The following is a 16,608-nucleotide window of genomic DNA, read 5'->3' on the forward strand; positions in this document are numbered from 1 at the left end:
CGCATAAGAAAGTTTGACTAGTTATTAGACTAACTATCTGACCTTCTCTCTCTCAAACCCAGCCAAAGGATCACATCTAGTTTGAAGACTCTCATTATTATTTAGAATGGGAAGATAATTTAAGTTTTTAAAAGCTTAAGATTAAGACCTTTATCCATAATAAATGAGAGGAGACTTTTAGAAAACCCTCTTTCCTTCCCTAGCAAACCCTCTTTCTTTGTTGTTGATTTCCTACAGATACTATGTTAATATTTATTTCATCCCTTTTATTTAGATTCATTATGTTGGTAATTTTATGGAAATTAGTTGATAAACGAAATGTTCCTTATTCACTATGATTTGTTACTTTGTTTTTCAATGAAACGAGATGAACTTTGTGAAACAAAATGTTCCTTATTCCCTAATCCCTATTTCATTCTTTTCGTTTATCATAATAACAACAAATATGTATCTCAAAAGCATCAAGTTCAGAGGCACCACTTGTAGATAATTCAAACATACCAAATGCCCCCTCGTCTGCCGCTGAAACCCCCTACTCTAATGCTTCAGGCTCCCGAGTTAAATCATCCCTGGATGAAAGAAAGGAGAAACTTATTGTTTCAAATATAAAATGATCTTAGGAATGTCCAAAGAGTTGCGGATTTCAATGTGATAACAAATTTGAGCTTATCGAGGAGATGAAAAAGAAAGTGAGAGATAAGAAAGAAGATTGCCCACCGACCAATTCTACGTTTAATGGGATTAGGGAATACCAAATTCACATCCATGATGGACGGGGCAGAGGGAAACCAAATGATTGTTCCAATCTTCAAGGGGAGGAGACAGGAGTACTCAATGGGGATAAGGGATACACCCGAGTAGAGGATGTAACAGATGTCTCTCTTTTGAGAAGTAGACTTGGGTAGCAAGCTATATGTTGTCTAGACCAGGAAAGCAAAAGTAGCTCGAGCCAAAGGAGACAGCGAGGGGTCCAATCAAAACCTTTCTTTTCTATGCTTTTTTCATTGAATAAATAGATAGTGTTGTTATAGTCGTGCTATTTTTAAAGCATTTCAAGTAGTGGCATCTCAATCATGCATAAAAGTTGTTTCCATCAGATCAGGGCTTTAGGCAATATAGCTAGTAATTAAGCACGAGACGGTAGGAGTCACTTCACATGGAAGAAGAATTCTCCTAAATTTTGCACTACGTGATCTATGTGTCAAAGGAATACTTTTCTTCTTATACTTTCCCTTGCCTTGCATCCTATGAATCAACCCCATTATACCAATGTGTACATCTATGAAATAGCTTTTACGTTCCCATCATACTCTTTACCTTTCTTCCTTTTTTTGGTATTTGCTATCTTGTGGTCCGGTCCCTTATTTTTAGGCTTACCATGTGGTTGATTCTTTTTGCGACATCTTTTGTGAGGTAGCATCCAAGGGATCTATCTAATAGGCATTTCGTAGTGGAAGCAAATGGAAAAGCAAAAGCAAAAATAGCTAGATCAACTTCGAAATAAGTTAAACTTGAAACCTTCGCTCCTGTGTCAATGGTTGGGATAGCTGGTTTACCTTCTTCTTTAGAAAATTCAAGCTTCCTGTCTAATGACTAGACAAGACCAACCCCTACTCTCTACGACCTCGTCTTTATATGAATTGTCGCAGGTGAGAGTAGATGACTTCTCGAAGATTGGGCTACTTCGATTAATCAATAGAGAAAGAAGATCCTACTTTCCTTCAAGACAAAAAGCGAAAAAGAACCTCTCATATTGGGATGAGACCCTAGAAGCTTTGGCTCTGCATACTACTATTATATCAGGGATGAAAGGTGATCATTTCTTATTCTTTGCAGCTATGGCTATTCAGTTGAGTACTCAGGTAATTAATAGTCAATGAGCGAAGGGCGCAGTTACCACAGCTATGAGTTTAAGAGGATACCCTATAGTAGCATTTCATTAAGGATCGACAAACCTAGGGTAAGGATGTGATCTGGGTAAACCCCCCTTTTTGGTGAGATAAGGCACCTCCGACTTTAATATATAGCAAAAGTGAAAGAGATTGTGTGTGTAATCCTCCCTCAAAGAGAGATCAGCTTAACAGGAATACATTCCAAAAAAGAATGAATGAAAAAGGAGTTACTACAGGGAAAGCCAAAAGAAAGGCTTTGGGACAACATATTAAAATAAACAAACAAGGAAAGCCAGAGATAGGGTGCATCGAAGACGATGACTGTCGATTTTTCACATCTTTCTTCTCTTCGTTCTCCATCTATTTTCCTTATTATTTCAACTGCATACTCCAAACACTGATCCCTCCTTGTAATACTCACCGTTTGTTACCTATTCTAGTTCTCACTCCAAGTATTGCGTTCGTTTGGACACTCCATTCTAGTTGGTTCGGTAGAGTGGTAGGAGAAATCTGTCTTTCTTTATAGAAATTGAGTAGGTAGGCAGCTAGTCACTTTTTACTCCTGCAGTGACAAAAAACTTATTTTATTCTTACATCAATCACGAGTTGAAGTTTTGCATATGCTGCCTTTCTTGGATAAATCAACTCAACTCGGCTTTTTTAGTGTTGCAGATTTTGTTAAAATAATCAGTTTATTTCTCTCTGGTTCTGGTTGGAAGTGTCATCTGCAGTGGAAATCGATATCTGTATATAAATATAAGAGATGTTTTATGCTTTGTCTTTTAAGACGGATCTAGAATGTATTCGTAAGTATCTCTCCCTTGTTTTTTTGTTTGGAGGGTTCTTGTCTATACTCTTAGTTCTGTCTTATCCAAGCAGCTGAAGAAAATCAAGAGTGAAACTACGAGCTAAAATCAGGCGTGCTCCTATTGAGAATACGAGACCACCTCCAAATTTTTTTTGGCGCGCTTGTTTTATGAGCGCTTTTAAGCCTAAGCGCCCCATAAGAAAAAAGCTAGACAAAGCAAGGTAGAAGTCTCGGCCTCATAAGTTGTTGCAGGTGCAGATGAAGAAGACTTGGATAATTTCACGTATGAGTAGCAGAATGGAAGATTGGCTTTTTAGATAAGGTTTCGAAAAGCATCTTTTCCGCTTGTGCGAATCACAGTTCTTCTACTTGTGTTAGCTTTACAGTGGGTGGAGTCCATCCAAGCCTATCCTCATATCCTATTTTTTGTCTTTAAAAGATGCTTTCGAGCCAATGTAAGATGCATTCGGTTCCTCGCCACTTCCAGTTGCAGAGCCAATTTCTAATCACTCTGAAAAAGCATGTCCTTGGTGTTGTGTTTGCAAGAATCTCTTCGAAAAAAGATGTGCTTTCTAGATCAAAGCGAATTTGACACCACTGAGTTAAATTCTAAGCTAAACCCATTCAACTTTAGTCAAAAGGTAAAATCTTCCCCTGGGTTTATAGAAAGAGATTTCTTTTCATCCAATTATTAATAACATAAGAAAGTTGTTATCTTAGGGAAGAGGTATGCCACAAGTCTACCTGAGTTCCACAACATTGATGTCATTGTTTATTTGTTTTTCGAGTGATCATTTTGGAATGATCGTCGACCAATTTCCTATACAATCGAACCAGAAAATTAGACACCTTACACCCTAAACTCTGACAATTAGAACAACTTAAGTAATCCTCAAAAAAAATATTTTTTGCTTTCTATTCTACCTATATGGTAGATTGGATTGATGGATGGTGAACATGTAAACAATTCATAGAACATGTTCATTTTCTTCTGCTTCTCTTCCTCTATTGCTCTTATATATAAAGTTCATTAGGAAAATCAAATTTGGAATAATGACCATTCATGCATTCTATGTTAATAGTGAATTGTTCCAATATCCATATTTTCTTTTTAAATAGATTTAAATAGAAAGGAGGTAAGAGAATAATTATGAATTTAGAGATAGAATCAATCGAAATTGAAACGATGAATCAAATCCAATTACAATCAAAAGGGATGAACAATTAATGAAAACAAAACTCGAGGTGCAACTACAATAAAAAGTTGTTAAGTAATTCGGAAAAGGTTTTCACCAATTTTGTATTTGTAGCATTTTGCAACATAGAAGAGTGGTAAGGTAGAGGACTGCAAATCCTTTTTTCCCCAGTTCAAATCTTGGTGTTGCCTGATAAAAAACAAGTCAAAATATATTCTTTTGATATAACCCGCTGAATGATTCCCCAGGAAAAGGTTGATACTTGTTTAATTCAAATGACTAAAACTATTACATATTTAGGCTTCATAAAGGAAATATCAAAGTCTAGAGGGTCTATCAAGACTTCGAATGCTTTCTTAAATTATAAGATATGATAGTAAAGGCATTTCATGATATTATACAAGCGAAGAAAATACCTTAGTAAGTTGGGTGCCTAGAAAGGGAAAGGGAGAGTAAGAAAGTCTTTTAGCAAAGATGAAAATCAACTATTTATCCCGTGTTCATTCGTCCAACAATTTATACGGCTTGATGAGGCGCGCTATTCATGCAGAATTAGTCTTCTCTTGTACCAGCTTTGGAAAGATTCCCTTGTTCCAGCTAGCCTTTTTGTATCACGGTTTGTCGAGGTGAAGTAGATCAATTGTAAGGGACCCCTGACAATTAGTTGTAAGGCTCGGGGTTAGAAGGATCCTTTTGCATAAGAGTATGTTGACGATCCCTCTAGAGGGTGATTTCTATAGGGGTAGGGGTTAAGAATGTCCTCTTTAATAGGTTTCCGATGAAAGGGATGAAAACACATTAGCTTTTAAACCTGAGTTACGTGTGCGTTTATGATCCGAGAACTTTCTTTCAGAGGATGATCTTTCGGCTGGGGTTAGGGACCAAATAGCTTTATCTATTTAAGGGGATTTATTTTGTTCTTGTTCCGGCGGTTGATCTTTTAGAATCTTTAGTTGTTAGTGTAAGCGCGTAAGCGAGGCCAGACAGATTGGACTTAAGCCCATCAATCGTACTTGAGTTGCCAACCCTTTTATCAATGAACTCTGAAGAACCTCAGCTTACCGTATTTTACATAGCCTCAAAAATGGAAAAAGTATGACTATTGATTATCTATAGGATATAAATATCGCTCAATATTTGATATGCGAGAAAAATCATTTCTTGTATTTTCTATTGGAGTATTTATGAAAATAATTATATAGACTATCTAGTAAAGTATAGATACACTATTGATGATCTATAGGATATAGAGCATCATAGATGTGAGGGATAGAAGTAACAACATGTATATCAAGTTACGAATTATCCCCCAAAAATCAATTGAGTTACGATATTTTATTATCCTAAACCACTCCTAAGTGGATATTTTCCTCGAGCTTATTGTCATGTAAGACAGATCTTTAATCCTTTTTATATGAGTCTCGGTGAAAATGCTTTATATAACTATTATTATAAATCTGGGAGTATATTTAAATATAAAAATGTTGTCATTGATTTGTCGGATAAGGCTAAATATGAGGCTGATACACACAACCCTAATTGTTTAATATAATTACAAAAGAAGATAGAGTCTCTTGCGTATCCTTATGATATTATGAAGAATATTTTTCAGGATGCACCGCAGCTCATGAAATATTATTTCAAGATGATGAACGCACTGCTAGAAGTTATTTGCTGGATAAGGAACACTATCTCACTTTTGAAAAGAGAATGTTTATAAAGTATTTTCATCGTTATATCCTTGAATGCATTATAGTTCATATACTGGTTTAGTCTTCAATAGGATAGAGGATTGCCCCGCCATTCAATTTTCTACCATAGTTGATCAACTAGATCGCTCTTTTAGAACTCAAGCTCTAATGATGAATGAAAGGGATAAATCTATAAAGGGTGAATTTTATCTTGATTGTAAACATAAGAATGTAGGTATCTGATTGGTAGAATTTTTAATAAAAAGAAACCTCATAACGGTTTATCTATATCAAGTCAAAAGATTGAAATTAAGGATAAGAAGGGTAGGTTTTATAAGAAACGAGCATCCTATGTTTTTTGTAATTTTGATGTAGGGATTATTCCCATCCAACTAAATCTGCCTATGGTATGTCCGCCTAAAGATTGGCATGTTGCAAAACCCGTCGATGATATGTACTAGTCTATCGGACCTTACCGAGGGTTATATACACAAACCCGTCGATGATATATATTTGAATAACGTTATATGTCGTTAGCATCTCGTGAAAAAGATAAGTTTAATATATTATTTAATGAACTCATTGCAAAAGGAATCTTTTGAGATAAATGTCGTTATGCTAGATTTTATGAACGATAATAATATATCCCTCGTTAGGGAGGGGCTTCTTATGCCTCGTATTCTAGCGTTGATTCATATACCTATTGCAATCAATAGTTTAAGGATACATTTCTTAAATATGAAAATAAGGGGTCTATCACATTCAAGAGCGTTCTAGATGTGTTCTTCGATAATGTGCAACGAGCCCGTTATGAAGATTTTATACTAGATATTGCTTCAGCTTACGTGGGGCATGAATTTTATCTGCCGGCATTCGTTGATTTCTGTGGTAAGATATACCGCTCTAGTGCATTACATTTCCATGAATGTGATATAGCGAGGTCTTTAATTGTATTCTCTAGAAGAACTGTTAAAGAGAGTCAAATGAAAGCCCCCCCCCCCTTCCAAAGGGGGATGCTGTTATAGCTCAAAATATTTACTTTGTTGCGACCGCCTTTCATTATCAAAAATACCCTTCCTATGAATAAGCCTTGCCAGCTCGTTTAGATCATGGGAGTTTAAAATTCCATGAAGATCTCATAGAGCGCGCTTCAACAACCAGGGACCCCTATCATTACATATCGATGATTGTTACTCTAGCGACGGAGTCTACTATGGTATTACCGTATCAACTTCCTATAACATAAGATGCATCTGCTAGCGCTTATAAGATAATTAGTTACTTCAAGTTAGATTTGAAACTTGCTAATTACACATATCCTTTTCCTACTAAACTTCATTAATCGGAACATCTACGTATAAATGATATTTATAATTTCTTTCTATGGGAGTTTATAGATTACTTAAAAGCCATTAAGAATAGAATTTTTAAGGATTGTTCTATTATTATCAAATATGTTGACCCCTTCTTCATAGAAATCTAGTGAAATCACTCCTAATACTCTTGGTCAATGGGAAGACTGTGTACAATTTAGCTGAAAATCTATATAATGAGTTTAATGTCCTTTTAGGTTAAAAATAATGCTTGGAACTGGCTAAACATATAGAGAATTTCTTGGAAAAGAGAATTCCTCATATTATCGACCCAACGACTTCAATACGACTTATAGGCTGCGTTGTATCTGCATGTGGGGCATATATTTACTATTCAATCCTTATGTTTACTACAGTGCAGGACTATATAAAATATGAAGTTGTTAATATATGGTTTTATGATCGTCAAAGATAGAAAAGACGCCACGTAACGCTTTGTGTTCCTACACCAGAACGCGATCGAAGAATGACTACATCAACTATTTTTATGAATTTTATTCTTAAGAGATATGCATAGAATTAAATATGATCAAAAATATGAAAAAGAGATGAATCCCTATACATACAGTTCACGATAATTTCATCACTACCATGGATTCCTCACATGCTATGGGTGAGAGGTACATATAAATCCTAGCCCACTCCCAATGGAATATATTAGCTCATTCCTTGCGATAAAACTCTTTTATGAAGCATGTACCTGCGGCGGGATGATGTGAAATATATTTAGATGGCTGCTTCACCATAAAATATTTGGACATCCGCCTTGATAATATACCCTACCCTAAAGAATACACATTGACAAAAAAAGAGGGATATATGGTATAAGGGGCTTACAAAGATCTCTCAAGCCTTCTATCATTATATTATATCGATATGATTGACGGATTCAGCCCCTATAACTAAATGTTTTAATTCATTTTTTGATTCATCTTATTTTACTAGATTAGAAAAGTACCTGGGGAAATACTTAAATGGATGGATTACCCGTATATTTGTAGTTTGCACTTTTGAATAAGACTAACACATCAATGATGAGATCTAAGATAATTAGGAAAATACCTTATAGTAAAATGATTAGTATGGACTACTTAGGGTGTCTTTTATATATCAGGATAATGTATTGTAAAGACTCCTATCCCGCCCTGTCAATAGTTTACGCTAAAATGATTGACGGTTTATTATGTTTTAAAGAGTCTGAGATTATTGTGAAGATAATTATGTACCTCCTATTCAAGTATGCATACACTAAATATTCTAAGTATGGAAAATTCACTATTCATTATATATGGAAACCACTAGCGGTATAATCATTTATGCCCTAGGAAAATCTATCACGTTTAGTGTTAGAGGGTAAAATAAGCTTGTCAGAGATATAGTTGATGAATATGTTAGGGAAAAGGCTAAGGAAGGCTTACGGCGATGTTGTTCTAACTGACATATTCATTCGAATCTATTATGATCAATACCTCTCTAGTGTAGAGATGAATATCTCTAATGATCAGATAGGTCGCCTTATCGCTGAAAGCGTGGTAAGTAATGTGGTGTATGATCGTATAGCTGTGTGAAAGATTTAAAGTCGTAAACCTACGTACCTTAGCCATATCACAAGGCTCAAACCTTATTGCAAGGAGAGAAGATCCTACATTGTTGCATAGTGAAACCATTCTGGTAGATTCCTATACTTATCAAATAGAGAAAGTGCACATGTCATATGCCATGGGCCTTGTAGTGGTGAAACCTTGCTTTGCCCCTTCTAAAGAGCAGGTTGGTAGTACTAAAACTTTTTTATGTGAAGAGTATTCGGTTTTTCTATATTATATTTTCTCTAAAACAATTTATAAGATGTTGACCGAGTTTATCTATCATTTAGCTCACGTAGTTTGCAAAGATCCTGCTATTCATAACATCTACTTCCCAACATATCTCTATTTGACCAATATCTCTTTTTAAAATTCTTTGCTAGTGGTGCTACAAAATACACTTTTAAGCCTCTTATAAAGGATCATCAGATATTTGAGCTTGTTATCTATAACGGTAAGAAATTGCTATTACGTCAAAGGAATTCCCTCAAGCTCATACCCGGCCGGCTCGATGACTTAGCTCTGAATCTCTTCCCCCAATTAGGGCGTAAAGGTTTCATACCACATAATAATGGGAATGAGTCTAATCTCTTACATTGGAGAGATTAATTGTCGGAATATATGAAATAGGATATCCTTTTATTGGGGGGTGTTATGCATAGAGCTTATGAAATATATTATGAACTCTTTCATATTAATATATTCAAAAGAAGTACCTCCTCATCTTTAGCTTTTGATATTTTTCCCACTCTCTATTACGATCCAAAAAGATGGTCTATCTATATACCCAATAGGAATGAAGATACATTCATCCGTCATGGGTACTACAGCGGCCATAGCGATACATACATACCTTACGGCAAAGAACTATATTACTATGATGTTCACTCATTATATCCATATATTATGAAAAATTTTCTAATGACGGGGGGAGAGCTTGTCTAGTTGGGTAAATGTGAAGATATGGATTTAGACATTATCTTTGGCTTTATTGAGGACTATGTTGTAGCAACCACTGGTATGAACTTTCTTGCCATATAGGATTTCTCAAAAAATCCTAATCTTCCCAACAAGTTAATTTCATGGTATGTATTATAATGAAGAATTAAAATATGCTAAAAGCATAGGATACCAGGTGACCCCTCTTTGCGGCTACATAATTTAAAAGATTACCCCTTGCAACCCCTTCGGAGATTGTGTTACCAGTGTCTCAAAAAATATGATCAAAGTAAAGAAAAGTTGAATTATTACCTAGAATTTGTCTTCAATTTTCGTATGAATTCACTCTACGACAGATTTGGTATCAACCCTGGAACCACGGTGACAGAGGTCTGCGATTATCAAGGATATACGGAGCTAATTAGAAATGCTTGTTTTATCGCTGTTGAGATGTTTACCCAACATTTCTATATACTTACTTATAAAACAAATACGGAGTTGGGTCTAGATAATGAGTTGAACCCTCCAAAGTTATCAGTTGTCTAGCTGGCCACGGCTATCACAGCATGCGCTCGTATCCATATGCACCCTTGCATATCCAGAGATGATTGTCACTATAATGATACCGACTCTGTCCTTCTTAATGGGTTACTTCCAGATTCAGACATATCATGCACAGATTTAGGAAACTTTAAACATGACTATGCATTCTATGAGGGTATCCATTTAGCAGCTAAGAGCTATACTCTTTCTAAAGAGGGCCACGGTGCAGTAATTAATGATAAGGTGGTGGCTAATTCCCTTGAAACTCCTAAGTGGTATAAAAAACAATACGAGAATCTAAATCGCACCACGGAGGCCTTTGTGAAAACCCTATTCTTTGTTAATTGGAAGAAGTTGGACGTTAGTGAAAGGTATATTAATTTCCACTTAGGAAGCCCTACAAATACCAAGAGGGAAGCGGTCGAGGATAATAATAATGCATGGGCTGATACAAAACCATTCCATGTAAAAGACTACCCAGGACACGAATTAAGAGTATTAGAATGGCAACTTCACTATCTTCAAAAAGAGTATGATCTTTTTAGAGCTACTATCAACAGATATAAGGATAGCAAGGGTCAACACTCGGATGGTAAACTCGGATAGTAAGAGTCAAAACTCTGATGACTCTAATAAATATACTATTCAAACATTTTTAGGTCCTATGAGATTGTGTATTAAAATCCTAGAGCCCATCAGTCCCCTACTCGATACATCCATACCCCGAAGAAGTCAAAGAGGAAGAAGAAGAAAATTCATGGTTAGCCTTTCAAGCAACAATTTCTTCCAAAACTGCATTCAGGTAGAGCTATAGTTCGTTTGTCATACCCCCAACCCGAGAAACATAACCACTCCTTAAAAACATCATAAACTGAAGTACACTCTGATATACGGGGGATCCAAAAATCAATAACCCTATATCTAATGTGAAATAACCGCTATAGGTAAATTGCTTAAACCATGTAAAGTATCGCTAAAAAATCCTAATTTCCAAAGGTAACTGGTAGTTCTTTCAATAGTTCTTTCATTGTAGAAAGATAAGACAGATCCCTCTGACCTACATCTGTCAACCCACCTCACCATCCTTTTTGAAGGATCAAGGTTCGGCCTCTCCTTTTACAGCTACTTAAATGCCTACAAGTCTGAATCCTAACTTAGAACTATGAATATACCCACCCCATTTCGGATGGGACAGTACCGGCCGCTAAAAGGAAAAATATCATAATGCCTAATCCTAAACCCTTAAGAAGAGGACCACTACCCGGAATAGTTCATTCCCACAAGGTCTTTTCATTACTATCTTTTCGCACAGGAAGACACACATCATCGGTTTTGACAAATTTTACAACGTTGAAACCGGGAAACCTATAGTCAGGATCAAAATAGAGCTTGTAATTTAATATAGACCCAAAAACAGATGGATCGGGCATAGAGCTATGGTCAACCTTTTACGAAACAACAAATCAAAACCCATTAATAATAAGTGTCAAGTAAGATACTAATTACCCCGACGCGCATGTTACAACATTTGTTAGAACCTTTTAAATAGCACCGTTCACTAAACCACGAAAGCCAACTCTTCAGTTGGTTGATAGTAATAAAACTTAAGGTTATATTTGAGTCTTAATGTATGATAATCCGAGTTCATTGCTGTATATAGAGAGCTTCTATAATTGATCTGTAGAATTTCCAGATTTTTTAGTACAAATTTAGATTGTCTAGTAAGAAAGCGATATCCAAATCCCATACTAGATTACCCTAAATCCTTGTAAGAGATCAATTGAACATCCTCAAAGCTCAAACCATTCTTCAAATCCTTTATTATCCCTTCCCACCAAGGATTGAATAAATGTAAAGCACCAAAGATGCAGGTCCGCACCTATATAGTGAAGGTGCGTTAAGGCGAGTTGATGAGCTAATACGACTGGCTTACTTTTAATATGTATGTTGATGTGGAGGGAACCTGGCATTAAACAATGGGGATATACACAAAGGTATATGTTAAAAATGTTGATATATACATTTTTTTAGTTGAGCTTTCCAAACCATGCTTCGCAATCAAGCTAGAAAAAGACTAATCAAGTGATGTCCTAATGGTTTGGCGGATAGTATAGTATAACATTCATTCCTGACCGTCGCTGCCTGTATAAGACTAAAAGCTAGTAGTGAGAATTCTATTCTTCCTCCCTATCTAGTAAGAGCCTCTAAAGCTATGTTTGGCGTAATCAATATAATAGTTGGGCTCAGCTTTACTGAAAAAGGAGAGGCGGAGTCTCAACTACCAAACCTCGACTATACCAAACGCACTCCACAAGTTTATTAGTTGAGTTACTAGACTGATACTCCAAACGTGACCAATCCTATAAAAAAGAAAATAGAAAAAATCATAGGAGAATAAAAGCAAGTCAAGCAGTATGCCTTGTTCACCAGGTTCAAAAAACTGCAGGGCCTAACTATAGTCAAAAGCGGAAAATAGAGGATTTGCAAGAAAAAGTTGAATAATCTGACCTACGAGAATAACAAAGAAGAGGAAATTGAATTATGTATAATGAGATTTAGTCGATTCACAAAAAGGGATATAATGAGCTTGAGTCGACTCACAATAAAGTGTATGATGAGCTTGAGTAGATTATTTCCAAGATTGAATTCGAGTTTATTCTTATGTAGTGGAAACGCTATATAATCTAATTTTTTATGCTTAGGCAATAAATGTTCTTGGTTGATGCAGGACTTGGGACCCCCTGCATTTGTATGAAAGATGAGCTTACATGGGTGCCAATCAACCGTGTAACCAGGTTTGAGAATAGGGTGGGATTCCTTTATCTAGATTTCGGTGAATCAGTGATCATATAGCAGATTTTTGAGACATTCTTCTTCAATCAAGTGACTGGTGAATCACTCATCAAAGAGCGAGCAGCATCTAGGTTTAATGATATGGTGGGATCTACAGATGTAGTGGCTGGTGAACCGCTTCTTCTTCTTCCACAAAGATTTAGACAAAACTGAGCTTGGATGGAAGTGAACATGATTGAGCGAACGAAGGCAAAGGTCAAAGGCATTATTATTGAGAAAGTAAAAGGACGTTATTCAGTAGCCATCGCAGGTTTCATTACTTTTTTTCCATTCCGCCGCAGAAGGAAAATGATATTAAATAATCAATTCACCATTGAAAACATTAACCCCAAAAAGAAGAATATTTTCGTCTTCTAACACAAAAATAAGAATATTCTGGTATTTTGAAGGAATGAAAAAAAAAGAGACTAGGAGAGCTCCTCTTTGTCAGCGGCAACATTATCCCTTATATCTATCAATAAATTCATTATCAAACTTTCTCCCCACATCAATCATTTTGAAAATAATGTCTAATTCATAGACCTCGATGAACGGGAAAATGTTAGTGAATATTTTTGTGATCAAGTATCTAGAAACATGAATGCAACTTGTCTTCAGTTACCAACAACATGGATGTCGAGCATGTTAATTATAAAGAACTATTGACTATTCCTTATGTACTCCATATCACAAATTAACTTTATCGTGAGGACATCCAATGTTGGTGTGTATAACTGGAATTTGTTGATGAGTTGGAATTGATTCTCCATAGTCCCCTTGATCAATTTAAGATTGTGCGATTGATGGATTTTCCTATTGGAAACTTGTATTTTTAATGGAAAAAACCACCTTTTTTTATGATACTAACTCTCAGTTTGGTCCTACTTTTCTTTTAATTTGTTAATGAAAAAATGAAACAGAAGCAAGAAAATAACATGGAATTGGGAGCCAAGCCGAAGCTTCAACTACAAAAATATTATTCGAAAGAACCCGATCCTTTTTTTCATTTTTTCTTTACTCTTTCTCATTATCTCAGTTTTTTTGATTAGAAGAAGTAGGAAAAAAAAGTCTATTTCTATTTTAAATTATGTGTTTTCTCCTTTCCCTTTTTAGTTGACTTTTGAGATTCTTGATTATGGACTTTTTTTTTGGCTTTTCTAGTACTCCCCACAGCCTTTATCTTATTTGTATCATAAAATGAAAGTGATAATTCTACTAGAGAATAAGGAAATCCTCCCCTCCTAGAATCTGAATCGAGTTCGAAATAACTCTAAACTTTTAGAAATGTCATTGCCACGGAGAATGAGGCGAAAATATATCAGGGTATAAGACTCTTGGAGAATGGCACATACTATAATCTACCGCCTCATAACACTCTGAGAGACACTCTTGTTCGCGAAAATGCGCCATATTTATCTTTATCACCGAATTGAAATTTTCGGTCGAATTTTTATCAAGAGCATTTCAAACTTCAACTATTAAAGAAAAAGGGCCTTGTCAAAGAGAAAATACTTAACTTAATGCTTGAAGAGGAGAATCTTTCCTCTATAATTATATTAACGAATCTCCTTAGTAAAACATAAGAATGGAGGATTATCACTTTCTTGAAGACAAGCTTCAGCCTGTTGGTGATCCACGCCATGCTTTTGAGCAAAATAATCTTGATGGAAGTCGTCGCTTTTTTTTACAGGATTCGGATCAACGGGATAAAGATTCCAATGTTTACTAAGATTTTTTGAATTATTTTCTCTATTCTTATTGATTTTCTTTTTTTGATCCCATGCTTTCTGTCGGTAAACAACCAACTAAATCTATACCTCATCACTACTCATACAGGCTTGATGGAGTGAAGCTGTATTGAGGGAATCTTTTTGTCACAATCAATCAAGAATGCCTCAAGTGGATAAATTCAATTATTTCACACAATTCTTCTAGTCATGCCTTTAACTCTTTACTTTCTATATTCCTATAAGCAATGATGTAGATGGAGTACTTGGGATCAGCAGAATCCTAAAACTACAGAAACAACTGGTTTCACACCGGAAGAACAAGATCCGGAGCAACGACCCCAATTGTTTTGAAGATATCTTGAGAAAAGGTTTTAGCACCGGTGTATCCTATATGTACTCAAGTTTATACAAAGTATACCAATGGTGTAACGTCGTCGACTTCTTGTGAAAAAGGAGGAAGATGACTTTAATCTATTTTTTCAAAGAAATAAGTTGCTCACGAGTAATGGAAAGAAACATATTCTATTTGATCTATATTTTTGTTCATAGAAATCCGGGTGCGTCATCACTTTAAGGAATGACTTAATGCAAATCCATGTTCCACACGACCAGTGAAGCATTGATTTTTAATCTCATTATGACTTGGTTGTTTTGAAGATCAATTAATTCTATCAGAATAGTGGAATGGAAGGCAGTAAAAGAATGAAATACTCCTTTCTTTTCCAATTTCCCTGCAAGGACAAACGCTTGAAATAATTATCGAGATTCTCAATCGCTCTTTTTAGTGGGGAAGAATAGTGTGGGAAGGGGGCGAGACCATGAAGAGCCACTAGTAGTGTATGATTATCCCACGTGTATAGTTGAATATAAATAAATAATGCAGCCTCAACCTGAGAGATCAAAATTCGTTTGAGGCTGCTGGCGGCGCAGAACGAACTAATTGGCGACCAGCAAGTCTTTTGTAAGCGAACTGAATGGAATTGTTACATTCCAAAAATCTTGCTTAAAAGAAAGAAGGTCTATTTTCCCACGTAGTTCGTCGATCAAACAAAAGATTCTCCTCTAGAAGTAATAGAGAGAGTATTTTTCTAGTTAGACTTCTATCATTGGAATGAAAGAACAATCCCTTGGTATTTATTTTTTTTCCTATTAGATAGAAAGAAAATTAGACCCCAAAGATCCCTTCTTTACTTTAATACTTTAGGGGGTGGGGTGAAGGGGGGTTTACATAAAATCTAGGCAAAATGGTTTATGATTGAATCTCAAAGGCATTCTTATTATATGGTAGATCCAAGTCCATGGCCTATTTTGGGTTCACTCGGAGCTTTGTCAACAACCGTAGAAGGTGTGATGTACATACACTCATTAAATATATCCATATTCTCTTAAGACTGCAAATCAAGAAAAGTCGGGCAATAGCGCTATCAAAGACTGTTTCCCTGGAAGAAGTGTTGGGCAAAGACTAAGGGAATATAATTTAATCGCTATATGGCAGATAAAGTTTGACATCTATAAAGAGAAAGATTTTCTAATAAAATGCTAGATCCCATATTTCATGCTTCTGGTTCCATGGAAGGTGAAAGGTCCAGGGATAGAACTCCGGGCACATAACTCTTGGTGGAGCACTCTTCAGGGACATTACAACATTCTTTCACCGCGATCTTAGGGCATTAGATTATGATTCCCCGACCTCATAAAACATCATTTACTGCTTATGACACATATTATATGAAAGAAGATTTGTCGTTATTCTTCTTATCACGCATAGTTTCTTTTTAAGAAAGAGGCAGAGGATATGAGCTTAACACTGCATCTAGGCGTTGTTCTGCAGACTGCGTACGTGGTAGCGCCCTCTTAACAAAGTAGGTTTCCAAGCCCATAGATTCAAGAGTTAAGTTAGAGGCTGACTAGTTAAATAGGAAATTCAAATGAAAGAAGGTTATTTCACCTTAAATTGATTCTTTATTCCTGCTTCAACTCATAGATGACTACTGAGGATCACTCACTCTACTATAAGACCA

General features: G+C 35.8%; 1 protein-coding gene across 1 annotated transcript; it reads left to right on the forward strand.

Annotated features, from left to right (window-relative positions):
* Positions 1-14,747: 14,747 nt before the first annotated feature.
* On the forward strand, positions 14,748-15,899 carry LOC138347756 (putative ATP synthase protein YMF19). The gene is given in 1 exon segment (XM_069296066.1): positions 14,748-15,899. A coding segment is annotated over 1 exon segment (414 nt). The 3' UTR covers positions 15,162-15,899.
* The last annotated feature ends 709 nt before the right edge of the window (positions 15,900-16,608 follow it).

Source organism: Solanum lycopersicum, chromosome 3, assembly GCF_036512215.1.
Source record: "Solanum lycopersicum chromosome 3, SLM_r2.1".
Lineage (NCBI taxonomy): Eukaryota > Viridiplantae > Streptophyta > Magnoliopsida > Solanales > Solanaceae > Solanum > Solanum lycopersicum.